The following is a 14,361-nucleotide window of genomic DNA, read 5'->3' as shown; positions in this document are numbered from 1 at the left end:
GTCCAGAATTTTAATTTCGGTGCATCACTAATTTACAACCATTCCTTCTGGAACCTAACCCTGGCGTAAACTGAGGGCTACCTGTAATTTTTTTCAAAATGTGTTGTCGTTTCTTGTTAGTTCTTTGTTTTATATGTTTGTCAAAAAAAAAGTTCTGCATTCCAATTTAAAACATGTTTGTATCACATTTTTCTTCTATTATACCATTATTGTTAGTCTTGTTTGTTTTTGCCATTAGTTTACAATATAATATTGTATCTAACAGGTGAGTAACATAAACCAGCCTTTGGAAATCACAGCTATTTCATCTCCCGAAGCCTCTCTGATAAGTTCTCCCGCTCCCTACCAGGATGAGCTTCCTCCGGTGCTAAAAAAAGAGAGGCCTCTTTCAGCTACTAATGGGGTTACCTACTCTCCCCTTACGTCTGAGGATGAGGCAGAGTCTGAAGAGGAAGCGCAAAACCCACGGTAAGATCTCACTAAAAAAAAGTAATAAAATAAAGTGTTATTTTCACTTATACAGAAATATATCAACAGTATTCAATCTACATATTACCTTTGCATTATCTCGTCTAAAAAAACAACAAAACTTACTAGTTAAAAATCTTAAAATAATGTTGCGTAAGAAAGTTTTACAACCTAACAGGATGTTTGTGCACAACTAGTTTGACTGATAATTCTTATCCTAACTCCAACAGCGCTTTTGATGGACAGTGATATGCCCCACACATAAATATAAAAACAATTTATTTGAATTTCAGCTCGGAAACATCACCATTTAAAAAATGTGGTCCTACACTATCCATTTAAGTATTCCAGATTAAGCAGAAAAGCGACTTACTAAACAGTGCGTCTCAGTGGAACATGAAGTGAAGCAAAGTTTTATTTTTATTGCTGCTACTATGTATGTTTAAAGGGACATTATACACTAGATTTTTCTTAACAAAAATGTTTTGTAGATGCTCCGTTTATTATATAGCTCATACAGCTTTTTTTTTTTTTGCTTTTTTTTTTTTTTTTTTTTAAATAAGTGTGCTGATTTTCCTAACCAAGCCCCAAAATTTTAGAAGCGGACTGTTTGTTGCCTACCTACTCCAGCTTGCTCCTGTTTGTGTAAAGGGTCTTTTCATATGCAGAGGGGGTGTCTGCTCTTTTTGTTGTCCAGCCTCTTTCACTGGGTGTCCCAGACTAACCTTTTAAACAGTGCTAAACTGGAAGCTTCCAAGTAAGTTATTAAAAGGTTTTCTTCCAAAAATATGGTGAGTCCACGGGATCATCTTAATTACTGTTGGGAATATCACTCCTCGCCAGCAGGAGGCGGCAAAGAGCACCACAGTAAAACTGTTAAGTATCACTTCCCTACCCATAAACCCCAGTCATTCTCTTTGCCTTGCATGGAGGAGGTGAAGTTAGAGTGTAGTTTAAATAAGTTTTTAATGAGAAGATTGTTTACTTCAAGCAAGTTTCAGGGTATAGCTATACTCCACGTTAGTCTTTGTGGTCGAGCTGTGGTAGCTTTAAAGCAGTGGGGAACTTGCAAAGAGGTGCTTGCTGGGTTTTTCCCACATTGCTGCCCTATTTTCAGATACCAAAGTTGGTATCTGCACTTTTGCCAGGTCTCTGTGAGGAAGAAGTGTCCTCTCATACCTAGGGACTGTTTTCATGCCGGGCAGCTGAGCAGGTAAATGCTGGTCTTCCAGGTGGGAGATAGGGGCTATTGTATTGGGACGTTATTAGTTCACCCTGGTGTAAGGGTTTCGCTATGGCATGTCTGCAGACAGTGTTTTTTTATTGAGAGACTAGTATGGTTTTTGTTATCCTAAACAGAGGGCTCGTTTTTGAGGCTTTTTATATGTGGGCACTGTGTATTGTGTACATTGCGGCGTGTATATTCAGCATGGCCACGCCCCCTTCTCCGTAGTTACACAGGAGGTTTTCGCACCTCCCTTACGTTTGATCACATGATCGGCCTTGCTCTGTTCTCTACAGAGGTTGTTTCACTTCAGCTTCGGCAGTTTTCTTTGAAGTAGCGCTAGGAGAGGTCGGTAGAGTAATCCTGTAAAGCTGTGGCAGTAAGGAGGCATCTCAGTATACTGAGGTGTGGAGGGAGGTTTAGTCGGAGCGATAACGCTCATCTTCTGGCATAATCTGTTTTATTGTTAATCAATTGCCCTTATATTTTACACTTTCAGGCAGCCATTAAACAAAAAGTTTTTTTTATTTATCTCTGTCAAACGGTAACGACCCATGGGGATACTAATCAAGCATGTCTGACATGGATCAGGAGTCTGCTCAATTTAACCCATGTTTGTTGTGTTTAGATGCACAAATTGCAGCCCCCATGCAATTCTGTTCCTCCTGTGTTAAAGGGACACTGAACCCAAATGTTTTCTTTCGTGATTCAGATAGAGCATGCAATTTTAAGCAGCTTTCTAATTTACTCCTATTATCACATTTCTTTCATGTAATTAGCAAGAGTCCATGAGCTAGTGACATATGGGATATACATTCTTACCAGGAGGGGCAAAGTTTCCCAAACCTCAAAATGCCTATAAATACACCCCTCACCACACCCACAAATCAGTTTTACAAACTTTGCCTCCTGTGGAGGTGGTGAAGTAAGTTTGTGCTAGATTCTACGTTGATATGCGCTCTGCAACAGGTTGGAGCCCGGTTTTCCTCTCAGCGTGCAGTGAATGTCAGAGGGATGTGAAGAGAGTATTGCCTATTTGAATTCAATGATCTCCTTCTACGGGGTCTATTTCATAGGTTCTCTGTTATCGGTCGTAGAGATTCATCTCTTACCTCCCTTTTCAGATCGACGATATACTCTTATATATACCATTACCTCTACTGATTCTCGTTTCAGTACTGGTTTGGCTTTCTACTACATGTAGATGAGTGTCCTGGGGTAAGTAAGTCTTATTTCTTCTGTTAAGTGTGATCAGTCCACGGGTCATCATTACTTCTGGGATATTACTCCTCCCCAACAGGAAGTGCAAGAGGATTCACCCAGCAGAGCTGCATATAGCTCCTCCCCTCTACGTCACTCCCAGTCATTCTCTTGCACCCAACGACTAGATAGGATGTGTGAGAGGACTATGGTGATTTTATTTAGTTTTATTTCTTCAATCAAAAGTTTGTTATTTTTTAATAGCACCGGAGTGTGTTATTCCTTCTCTGGTAGAATTTGAAGAAGAATCTACCAGAGTTTTTACTATGATTTTAGCCGGAGTAGTTAAGATCATATTGCTGTTTCTCGGCCATCTGAGGAGAGGTAAACTTCAGATCAGGGGACAGCGGGCAGATTAATCTGCAAAGAGGTATGTAGCAGCTTTTATTTTCTGACAATGGAATTGATGAGAAAATCCTGCCATACCGATATAATATCATGTATGTATATTTTACATTTGAGTTTTCTGGGGAATGGTACTTCACTGGAATTACACTGTGTATATAAGACTTTAGCCTATTTGCAAGCAGCAGGCTTTTTAATAACTCTTAATTTATGTTAAACGTTTTTGCTAGAATGTAAAATCGTTTTCATTTTCTGAGGTACTGGGTGAATAAAATGTTTGGGCACTATTTTTCCACTTGGCAGTTGCTTGATCTAATTCTGACAGTTTACTGATCTCTCTCACTGTTGTGTGTGAGGGGGAGGGGCCTTTTTTTTTTGGCGCTTTTGCTACGCATCAAAAATTTCAGTCAGAAGCTCATTGTTTTTCCTGCATGTTCCGGTTCATCTCTACAGAACTCAGGGGTCTTCAAAACTTGTTTGAGGGAAGTAATCTTCACAACAGAGCTGTGAGATTGTAGTTGACTGTGATAAAAAAACGTTTATTCTTTAACTTTTTTTTCTGCCATCAGGGTTAGTTATTCTGTGCTAATGGGAACAAGCCTTTGCTAAAATTGTGTTTTGTTTTACAAAGATTGATGCTGTAACCTTTTCAGTTTATTGATTTCAACTGTCATATATCTTTCTGTGCTTCTTAGGCACAGTACGTTTTTCATTGTATTTTACTTGAATAATATTTCCAAGTTGCAAGTTTAGTTGCTAGTGTGTTAAACATGTCTGATTCAGAGGAAGAGACCTGTACTATTTGTGCTAATGCCAAAGTGGAGCCCAATAGAAATTTATGTACTAACTGTATTGATGCTACTTTAAATAAAAGTCAATCTGTACAAATTGAACAAATTTCACCAAACAACGAGGGGAGAGTTATGCCGACTAACTCGCCTCACGTGACAGTACCTGCATCTCCCGCTCGGGAGGTGCGCGATATTGTGGCGCCCAGTACATCTGGGCGGCCATTACAAATAACATTACAAGATATGGCTACTGTTATGACTGAGGTTTTGGCTAAATTACCAGAGCTAAGAGGCAAGCGTGATCACTCTGGGGTGAGAACAGAGTGCGCTGATAATGCTAGGGCCATGTCAGATACTGCGTCACAACTTGCAGAACATGAGGACGGAGAGCTTCATTCTGCGGCTGACGGTTCTGATCCAAACAGATTGGATTCAGATATTTCAAATTTTAAATTTAAGCTGGAAAACCTCCGTGTATTACTAGGGGAGGTGTTAGCGGCTCTGAATGATTGTAACACAGTTGCAATACCAGAGAAAATGTGTAGGTTGGATAAATATTTTGCTGTACCAACAAGTACTGACGTTTTTCCTATACCTAAGAGACTAACTGAAATTATTACTAAGGAGTGGGATAGACCCGGTGTGCCGTTCTCACCCCCTCCGATATTTAAAAAGATGTTTCCAATAGACACCACCACACGGGACTTATGGCAAACGGTCCCTAAGGTGGAGGGAGCAGTTTCTACTTTAGCTAAGCGTACCACTATCCCGGTGGAGGATAGCTGTGCCTTTTCAGATCCAATGGATAAAAAGTTAGAGGGTTACCTTAAGAAAATGTTTGTTCAACAAGGTTTTATATTGCAACCCCTTGCATGCATTGCGCCGGTCACGGCTGCAGCGGCATTCTGGATTGAGTCTCTGGAAGAGAACATTAGTTCAGCTACTCTGGACGACATTACGGACAGGCTTAGAATCCTTAAGCTAGCTAATTCATTCATTTCGGAAGCCGTAGTACATTTAACTAAACTTACGGCTAAGAATTCCGGATTCGCCATTCAGGCACGCAGAGCACTGTGGCTAAAATCCTGGTCAGCTGACGTTACTTCTAAATCTAAATTGCTTAATATACCTTTCAAAGGGCAGACCTTATTCGGGCCCGGGTTGAAAGAAATTATCGCTGACATTACAGGAGGTAAAGGCCATGCCCTGCCTCAAGACAGAGCCAAACCTAAGGCTAAACAGTCTAATTTTCGTTCCTTTCGTAATTTCAAAGCAGGAGCAGCATCAACTTCCTCTGCACCAAAACAGGAAGGAGCTGTTGCTCGCTACAGACAAGGCTGGAGACCTAACCAGTCTTGGAACAAGGGCAAGCAGGCCAGGAAACCTGCTGCTGCCCCTAAAACAGCATGAATTGAGGGCCCCCGATCCGGGATCGGATCTAGTGGGGGGCAGACTTTCTCTCTTCGCCCAGGCTTGGGCAAGAGATGTCCAGGACCCCTGGGCGCTAGATATAATATCTCAGGGATACCTTCTGGACTTCAAATACTCTCCTCCAAGAGAGAGATTTCATCTGTCAAGGTTGTCAACAAACCAAACAAAGAAAGAGGCGTTTCTACGCTGCGTACAAGAACTTTTGTTAATGGGAGTAATCCATCCAGTTCCACGGTCGGAACAGGGACAAGGGTTTTACTCAAATCTGTTTGTTGTTCCCAAAAAAGAGGGAACTTTCAGGCCAATCTTGGATTTAAAGATCCTAAACAAATTCCTAAGAGTTCCATCGTTCAAAATGGAGACTATTCGGACAATTTTACCCATGATCCAAAAGGTTCAGTACATGACCACAGTGGATTTAAAGGATGCTTACCTTCACATACCGATTCACAAAGATCATTACCGGTACCTAAGGTTTGCCTTCCTAGACAGGCATTACCAGTTTGTAGCTCTTCCATTCGGATTGGCTACAGCTCCAAGAATCTTCACAAAGGTTCTGGGTGCTCTTCTGGCGGTACTAAGACCGCGGGGAATCTCGGTAGCTCCGTACCTAGACGACATTCTGATACAAGCTTCAAGCTTTCAAACTGCCAAGTCTCATACAGAGTTAGTACTGGCTTTTCTAAGGTCACATGGATGGAAGGTGAACGAAAAGAAAAGTTCACTCGTTCCACTCACAAGAGTTCCCTTCCTGGGGACTCTAATAGATTCTGTAGAAATGAATATTTACCTGACAGAGGACAGGTTAACAAGACTTCAAAGTGCTTGCCGCACCCTTCATTCCATTCAACACCCGTCAGTGGCTCAATGCATGGAGGTAATCGGCTTAATGGTAGCGGCAATGGACATAGTACCCTTTGCACGCTTACACCTCAGACCACTGCAACTGTGCATGCTAAGTCAGTGGAATGGGGATTACTCAGACTTGTCCCCTTCTCTGAATCTGGATCAAGAGACCAGAAATTCTCTTCTATGGTGGCTTTCTCGGCCACATCTGTCCAGGGGGATGCCATTCAGCAGGCCAGACTGGACAATTGTAACAACAGACGCCAGCCTTCTAGGTTGGGGTGCCGTCTGGAATTCTCTGAAGGCTCAGGGACAATGGAGTCAGGAGGAGAGTCTCCTGCCAATAAACATTCTGGAATTGAGAGCAGTTCTCAATGCCCTCCTGGCTTGGCCCCAGTTGACAACTCGGGGGTTCATCAGGTTTCAGTCGGACAACATCACGACTGTAGCTTACATCAACCATCAGGGAGGGACAAGAAGCTCCCTAGCAATGATGGAAGTATCAAAGATAATTCGCTGGGCAGAGTCTCACTCTTGCCATCTGTCAGCAATCCACATCCCGGGAGTGGAGAACTGGGAGGCGGATTTCTTAAGTCGTCAGACTTTTCATCCGGGGGAGTGGGAACTTCATCCGGAGGTCTTTGCCCAAATACTTTGACGTTGGGGCAAACCAGAGATAGATCTCATGGCGTCTCGACAGAACGCCAAGCTTCCTCGTTACGGGTCCAGATCCAGGGATCCAGGAGCAGTCCTGATAGATGCCCTGACAGCACCTTGGGACTTCAGGATGGCTTACGTGTTTCCACCCTTCCCGATGCTTCCTCGATTGATTGCCAGAATCAAACAGGAGAGAGCATCAGTGATTCTAATAGCACCTGCATGGCCACGCAGGACTTGGTATGCAGACCTGGTGGACATGTCATTCTGTCCACCTTGGTCTCTACCTCTGAAACAGGACCTTCTGATACAGGGTCCATTCAAACATCAAAATCTAACTTCTCTGAAGCTGACTGCTTGGAAATTGAACGCTTGATTTTATCAAGACGTGGGTTTTCTGAGTCAGTTATTGATACCTTAATACAGGCTAGGAAGCCTGTTACCAGAAGGATTTACCATAAGATATGGCGTAAATACCTATATTGGTGTGAATCCAAAGGTTACTCTTGGAGTAAGGTTAGGATTCCTAGGATATTGTCTTTTCTACAAGAAGGTTTAGAAAAGGGTTTATCTGCTAGTTCATTAAAGGGACAGATCTCAGCTCTGTCCATTCTGTTACACAAACGTCTGTCAGAAGTTCCAGACGTTCAGGCTTTTTGTCAGGCTTTGGCCAGGATTAAGCCTGTGTTTAAAACCGTTGCTCCACCATGGAGTTTAAACCTTGTTCTTAATGTTTTACAGGGCGTTCCGTTTGAACCCCTTCATTCCATTGATATAAAGTTGTTATCTTGGAAAGTTCTATTTTTAATGGCTATTTCCTCGGCTCGAAGAGTCTCTGAGTTATCAGCCTTACATTGTGATTCTCCTTATTTGATTTTTCATTCGGATAAGGTAGTTCTGCGTACTAAACCTGGGTTCTTACCTAAGGTAGTCACTAACAGGAATATCAATCAAGAGATTGTTGTTCCTTCTTTGTGCCCAAATCCTTCTTCGAAGAAGGAACGTCTACTGCACAATCTGGACGTAGTTCGTGTCCTAAAATTTTACTTACAGGCAACTAAGGAATTTCGACAAACGTCTTCTCTGTTTGTCGTTTACTCTGGTCAGAGGAGAGGTCAAAAGGCTTCTGCTACCTCTCTTTCTTTTTGGCTTCGTAGCATAATTCGTTTAGCTTATGAGACTGCTGGACAGCAGCCTCCTGAAAGAATTACAGCTCATTCTACTAGAGCTGTGGCTTCCACTTGGGCCTTCAAGAATGAGGCCTCTGTTGAACAGATTTGCAAGGCTGCAACTTGGTCTTCGCTTCATACTTTTTCCAAATTTTACAAATTTGACACTTTTGCTTCCTCGGAGGCTATTTTTGGGAGAAAGGTTCTTCAGGCAGTGGTTCCTTCTGTATAAAGAGCCTGCCTATCCCTCCCGTCATCCGTGTACTTTTGCTTTGGTATTGGTATCCCAGAAGTAATGATGACCCGTGGACTGATCACACTTAACAGAAGAAAACATAATTTATGCTTACCTGATAAATTCCTTTCTTCTGTAGTGTGATCAGTCCACGGCCCGCCCTGTTTTTTAAGGCAGGTAAATATTTTTTAAGTTATACTCCAGTCACCACTACACCCTTGGCTTCTCCTTTCTCGTTGGTCCTTGGTCGAATGACTGGGAGTGACGTAGAGGGGAGGAGCTATATGCAGCTCTGCTGGGTGAATCCTCTTGCACTTCCTGTTGGGGAGGAGTAATATCCCAGAAGTAATGATGACCCGTGGACTGATCACACTACAGAAGAAAGGAATTTATCAGGTAAGCATAAATTATGTTTTTCTGTGACACTCTAAGCTATGGTTGGGCACTTTTTTATAAAGTTCTAAATATATGTGTTTAAACATTTATTTGCCTTGATTCAGGATGTTCAACGTTCCTTATTTCAGACAGTCAGTTTCATATTTGGGATAATGCATATGAATAAATCAATTTTTTTCTTATCTTAAAATTTGACTTTTTTCCTGTGGGCTGTTAGGCTCGCGGGGGCTGAAAATGTTTCATTTTATTGCGTCATTCTTGGCGCGGACTTTCTTGGCGCAAAAATGTTCTTGTCATTTCCGGCGTCATACGTGTCGCCGGAAGTTGCGTCATTTTTTTTACTTTTTTGCGCAAAAAAATGTCTGCGTTACCGGATGTGGCGCCATTTTTGGCGCCAAATAATGTGGGCGGCTTTTTTTTGGCGCTAAAAAATTCGAGCGTCATTGTTGTCTCCACAATATTTAAGTCTCATTATTTATTGCTTCTGGTTGCTAGAAGCTTGTTCATTGGCATTTTTTTCCCATTCCTGAAACTGTCATTTAAGGAATTTGATCTTTTTTGCTTTATATGTTGTTTTTTCTATTGCATATTGCAAGATGTCTCAGATTGACCCTGAATCAGAAGCCACTTCTGGAAAAACGCTTAACTGAGTTTCAGTTCTACCAAAGCTAAGTTCATTTATTTTAAATGTTATAAATGTTTATCTTTAGCTATGGTTTGTAATAAGTTATTATGATATACTTTTACATGCAGAATCCATTAGTGTTTATGCTTTATATATTTCCATTCTTACATCTTATGTACAAGAAATATTTAGAAGATTTATAAGAAATATTTTTCTGATTCTATTTTAAAGGCTTTGTCTGACATTGTGCCTTCTAATAAAATTTTTAGGTCTTTTTCACTTCTTTTTTAATTATTGAAGTTTCAAATGACCAACAACATACTGATTTATCCTTCTCTGATGATGTTTTTTCTCTTTCAGAAATTTTCTTCATCAGATATTGACACTAACTAATCTACTTTTTTATTATTTTTCTATTATTAAAGTACATTTGTTCTTTGTTGAAATGGTGTTGATTATTTCGGATATTAAGGTAACTAGTTCTTTAAGACTAGCTGACACTATTTCTGCCTATTTATTTCTTCTGTGTTTTCAGAGGTTTTCTTTCCAATTCCCCATTCTAGGGAATGGAATAGGCTGAGAATTTTCTTTTATTCCTCCTTCAAAGGTTTTAAACTATATTCTTTGCCTGCAGTTAAATTCAATTTGGAGGGTTCTCCAATTTATTGGGGCTATCTCTACTTCTACTAATTATGCTATTGTTTCCTTTAGATAGTTGTATCTTGGTCCTGTGATTTATTTGGATATTGCAATTGCTTCATTTTTTCTGTTTACTTTAAGATCAAGTATCAGATTATGATTTATTTTAGCATTGTTAAGGGACAACATTTACTAGACTAGGTGCTGTTGCATTTGTGTCTTCATTTTATTGAATATTTTCACAAATGAGGGTTAATCTATGTCTTTAGCTATTTTAGCTAGAAGAATTTTGTGATTTTTTAAAAAAAAAAAAAATCCATATTTCTTTTGTTCTAAGATAATCAATTATTTGTTTTATAATTGGGTTCAATTCTTAACTGTTACTCTGGGCTTCAAGATTGAGTTCTAAGACTAAAACTTTAAGCTTATACTAGTTTGGTTGTTCTTATTAAGGAACAAATTCCTGAGTTCTTTCCCAAGTAACATGTTTTTAATTGGGGTTCGAAATCAGCTCCCTAATATTGCGATGTACGTGCCGTATTCCAGCTTGGCTGGTAAGGGGCAGGTTAAGACTTCTTTGAAATTTATTTGGTTCTATTTTGTCCAAATTTCTTTGATTTTATTCCAGTAAGGCTAACACTTTCTCCAACATAGGTGTGTCCGGTCCACGGCGTCATCCTTACTTGTGGGATATTCTCTTCCCCAACAGGAAATGGCAAAGAGCCCAGCAAAGCTGGTCACATGATCCCTCCTAGGCTCCGCCTACCCCAGTCATTCTCTTTGCCGTTGTACAGGCAACATCTCCACGGAGATGGCTTAGAGTTTTTTAGTGTTTAACTGTAGTTTTTTATTATTCAATCAAGAGTTTGTTATTTTGAAATAGTGCTGGTATGTACTATTTACTCAGAAACAGAAAAGAGATGAAGATTTCTGTTTGTATGAGGAAAATGATTTTAGCAACCGTAACTAAAATCCATGGCTGTTCCACACAGGACTGTTGAGAGCAATTAACTTCAGTTGGGGGAACAGTGTGCAGTCTCTTGCTGCTTGAGGTATGACACATTCTAACAAGACGATGTAATGCTGGAAGCTGTCATTTTCCCTATGGGATCCGGTAAGCCATGTTTATTAAGATAGTAAATAAGGGCTTCACAAGGGCTTATTAAGACTGTAGACTTTTCTGGGCTAAATCGATTCATTATTAACACATATTTAGCCTTGAGGAATCATTTTATCTGGGTATTTTGATATAATAATATCGGCAGGCACTGTATTAGACACCTTATTTCTTAGGGGCTTTCCCAAAGCATAAGCAGAGCCTCATTTTCGCGCCGGTGTGGCGCACTTGTTTTTGAGAGGCATGGCATGCAGTCGCATGTGAGAGGAGCTCTGATACTTAGAAAAGACTTTCTGAAGGCGTCATTTGGTATCGTATTCCCCTTTGGGTTTGGTTGGGTCTCAGCAAAGCAGATACCAGGGACTGTAAAGGGGTTAAAGTTTTAAAACGGCTCCGGTTCCGTTATTTTAAGGGTTAAAGCTTCCAAATTTGGTGTGCAATACTTTTAAGGCTTTAAGACACTGTGGTGAAAATTTGGTGAATTTTGAACAATTCCTTCATGTTTTTTCGCAATTGCAGTAATAAAGTGTGTTCAGTTTAAAATTTAAAGTGACAGTAACGGTTTTATTTTAAAACGTTTTTTGTACTTTGTTATCAAGTTTATGCCTGTTTAACATGTCTGAACTACCAGATAGACTGTGTTCTGAATGTGGGGAAGCCAGAATTCCTATTCATTTAAATAAATGTGATTTATGTGATAATGACAATGATGCCCAAGATGATTCCTCAAGTGAGGGGAGTAAGCATGGTACTGCATCATTCCCTCCTTCGTCTACACGAGTCTTGCCCACTCAGGAGGCCCCTAGTACATCTAGCGCGCCAATACTCCTTACTATGCAACAATTAACGGCTGTAATGGATAATTCTGTCAAAAACATTTTAGCCAAAATGAACCCTTGTCAGCGTAAGCGTGGCTGCTCTGTTTTAATTACTGAAGAGCATGACAACGCTGATATTAATATCTCTGAAGGGCCCCTAACCCAATCTGAGGGGGCCAGGGAGGTTTTGTCTGAGGGAGAAATTACTGATTCAGGGAACATTTCTCAACAGGCTGAACCTGATGTGATTGCATTTAAATTTAAGTTGGAACATCTCCGCATTTTGCTTAAGGAGGTATTATCCACTCTGGATGATTGTGAAAAGTTGGTCATCCCAGAGAAACTATGTAAAATGGACAAGTTCCTAGAGGTGCCGGGGCTCCCAGAAGCTTTTCCTATACCCAAGCGGGTGGCGGACATTGTTAATAAAGAATGGGAAAGGCCCGGTATTCCTTTCGTCCCTCCCCCCATATTTAAAAAATTGTTTCCTATGGTCGACCCCAGAAAGGACTTATGGCAGACAGTCCCCAAGGTCGAGGGAGCGGTTTCTACTTTAAACAAACGCACCACTATACCCATAGAGGATAGTTGTGCTTTCAAAGATCCTATGGATAAAAAATTAGAAGGTTTGCTTAAAAAGATGTTTGTTCAGCAGGGTTACCTTCTACAACCAATTTCATGCATTGTCCCTGTCACTACAGCCGCATGTTTCTGGTTTGATGAACTGATAAAGGCGCTCGATAGTGATTCTCCTCCTTATGAGGAGATTATGGACAGAATCAATGCTCTCAAATTGGCTAATTCTTTCACCCTAGACGCCACTTTGCAATTGGCTAGGTTAGCGGCTAAGAATTCTGGGTTTGCTATTGTGGCGCGCAGAGCGCTTTGGTTGAAATCTTGGTCGGCTGATGCGTCTTCCAAGAACAAGCTACTAAACATTCCTTTCAAGGGGAAAACGCTGTTTGGCCCTGACTTGAAAGAGATTATCTCTGATATCACTGGGGGTAAGGGCCACGCCCTTCCTCAGGATCGGCCTTTCAAGGCAAAAAATAGACCTAATTTTCGTCCCTTTCGTAAAAACGGACCAGCCCAAAGTGCTACGTCCTCTAAGCAAGAGGGTAATACTTCTCAAGCCAAGCCAGCTTGGAGACCAATGCAAGGCTGGAACAAGGGAAAGCAGGCCAAGAAACCTGCCGCTGCTACCAAGACAGCATGAAATATTGGCCCCCGATCCGGGACCGGATCTGGTGGGGGGCAGACTCTCTCTCTTCGCTCAGGCTTGGGCAAGAGATGTTCTGGATCCTTGGGCACTAGAAATAGTCTCCCAGGGTTATCTTCTGGAATTCAAGGGACTTCCCCCAAGGGGGAGGTTCCACAGATCTCAGTTGTCTTCAGACCACATAAAAAGACAGGCGTTCTTACATTGTGTAGAAGACCTGTTAAAAATGGGAGTGATTCATCCTGTTCCATTAAGAGAACAAGGGATGGGGTTCTACTCCAATCTGTTCATAGTTCCCAAAAAAGAGGGAACGTTCAGACCAATCTTAGATCTCAAGATCTTAAACAAGTTTCTCAAGGTTCCATCGTTCAAGATGGAAACCATTCGAACTATTCTTCCTTCCATCCAGGAAGGTCAATTCATGACCACGGTGGATTTAAAGGATGCGTATCTACATATTCCTATCCACAAGGAACATCATCGGTTCCTAAGGTTTGCATTCCTGGACAAACATTACCAGTTCGTGGCGCTTCCTTTCGGATTAGCCACTGCTCCAAGGATTTTCACAAAGGTACTAGGGTCCCTTCTAGCGGTGCTAAGACCAAGGGGCATTGCAGTAGTACCTTACCTGGACGACATTCTGATTCAAGCGTCGTCCCTTCCTCAAGCAAAGGCTCACACGGACATCGTCCTGGCCTTTCTCAGATCTCACGGCTGGAAAGTGAACGTGGAAAAGAGTTCTCTATCCCCGTCAACAAGGGTTCCCTTCTTGGGAACAATTATAGACTCCTTAGAAATGAGGATTTTTCTGACAGAGGCCAGAAAAACAAAACTTCTAGACTCTTGTCGGATACTCCATTCCGTTCCTCTTCCTTCCATAGCTCAGTGCATGGAAGTGATCGGGTTGATGGTAGCGGCAATGGACATAGTTCCTTTTGCGCGCATTCATCTAAGACCATTACAACTGTGCATGCTCAGTCAGTGGAATGGGGACTATACAGACTTGTCTCCAAAGATACAAGTAAATCAGAGGACCAGAGACTCACTCCGTTGGTGGCTGTCCCTGGACAACCTGTCACAAGGGATGACATTCCGCAGACCAGAGTGGGTCATTGTCACG

At 41.4% G+C, this 14,361-nt stretch overlaps 1 protein-coding gene across 1 annotated transcript in view; it reads left to right on the top strand.

The window, feature by feature from the left end:
• The window catches only part of DOT1L (DOT1 like histone lysine methyltransferase), a 742,223-nt gene that overhangs the window by 662,923 nt on the left and 64,939 nt on the right, over positions 1–14,361 (top strand). Inside the window, exon 21 of the mRNA XM_053700101.1 lies at positions 266–468. Coding sequence (XP_053556076.1) covers positions 266–468 — 203 coding nt within the window. The remainder of the gene's footprint in view (positions 1–265; positions 469–14,361) is intronic.

Source organism: Bombina bombina, chromosome 2 (genome assembly GCF_027579735.1).
Source record: "Bombina bombina isolate aBomBom1 chromosome 2, aBomBom1.pri, whole genome shotgun sequence".
Classification (NCBI taxonomy): domain Eukaryota; kingdom Metazoa; phylum Chordata; class Amphibia; order Anura; family Bombinatoridae; genus Bombina; species Bombina bombina.
Note: the sequence above shows the minus strand (reverse complement) of the source record. Positions and strands in the feature narration are given on the sequence as shown.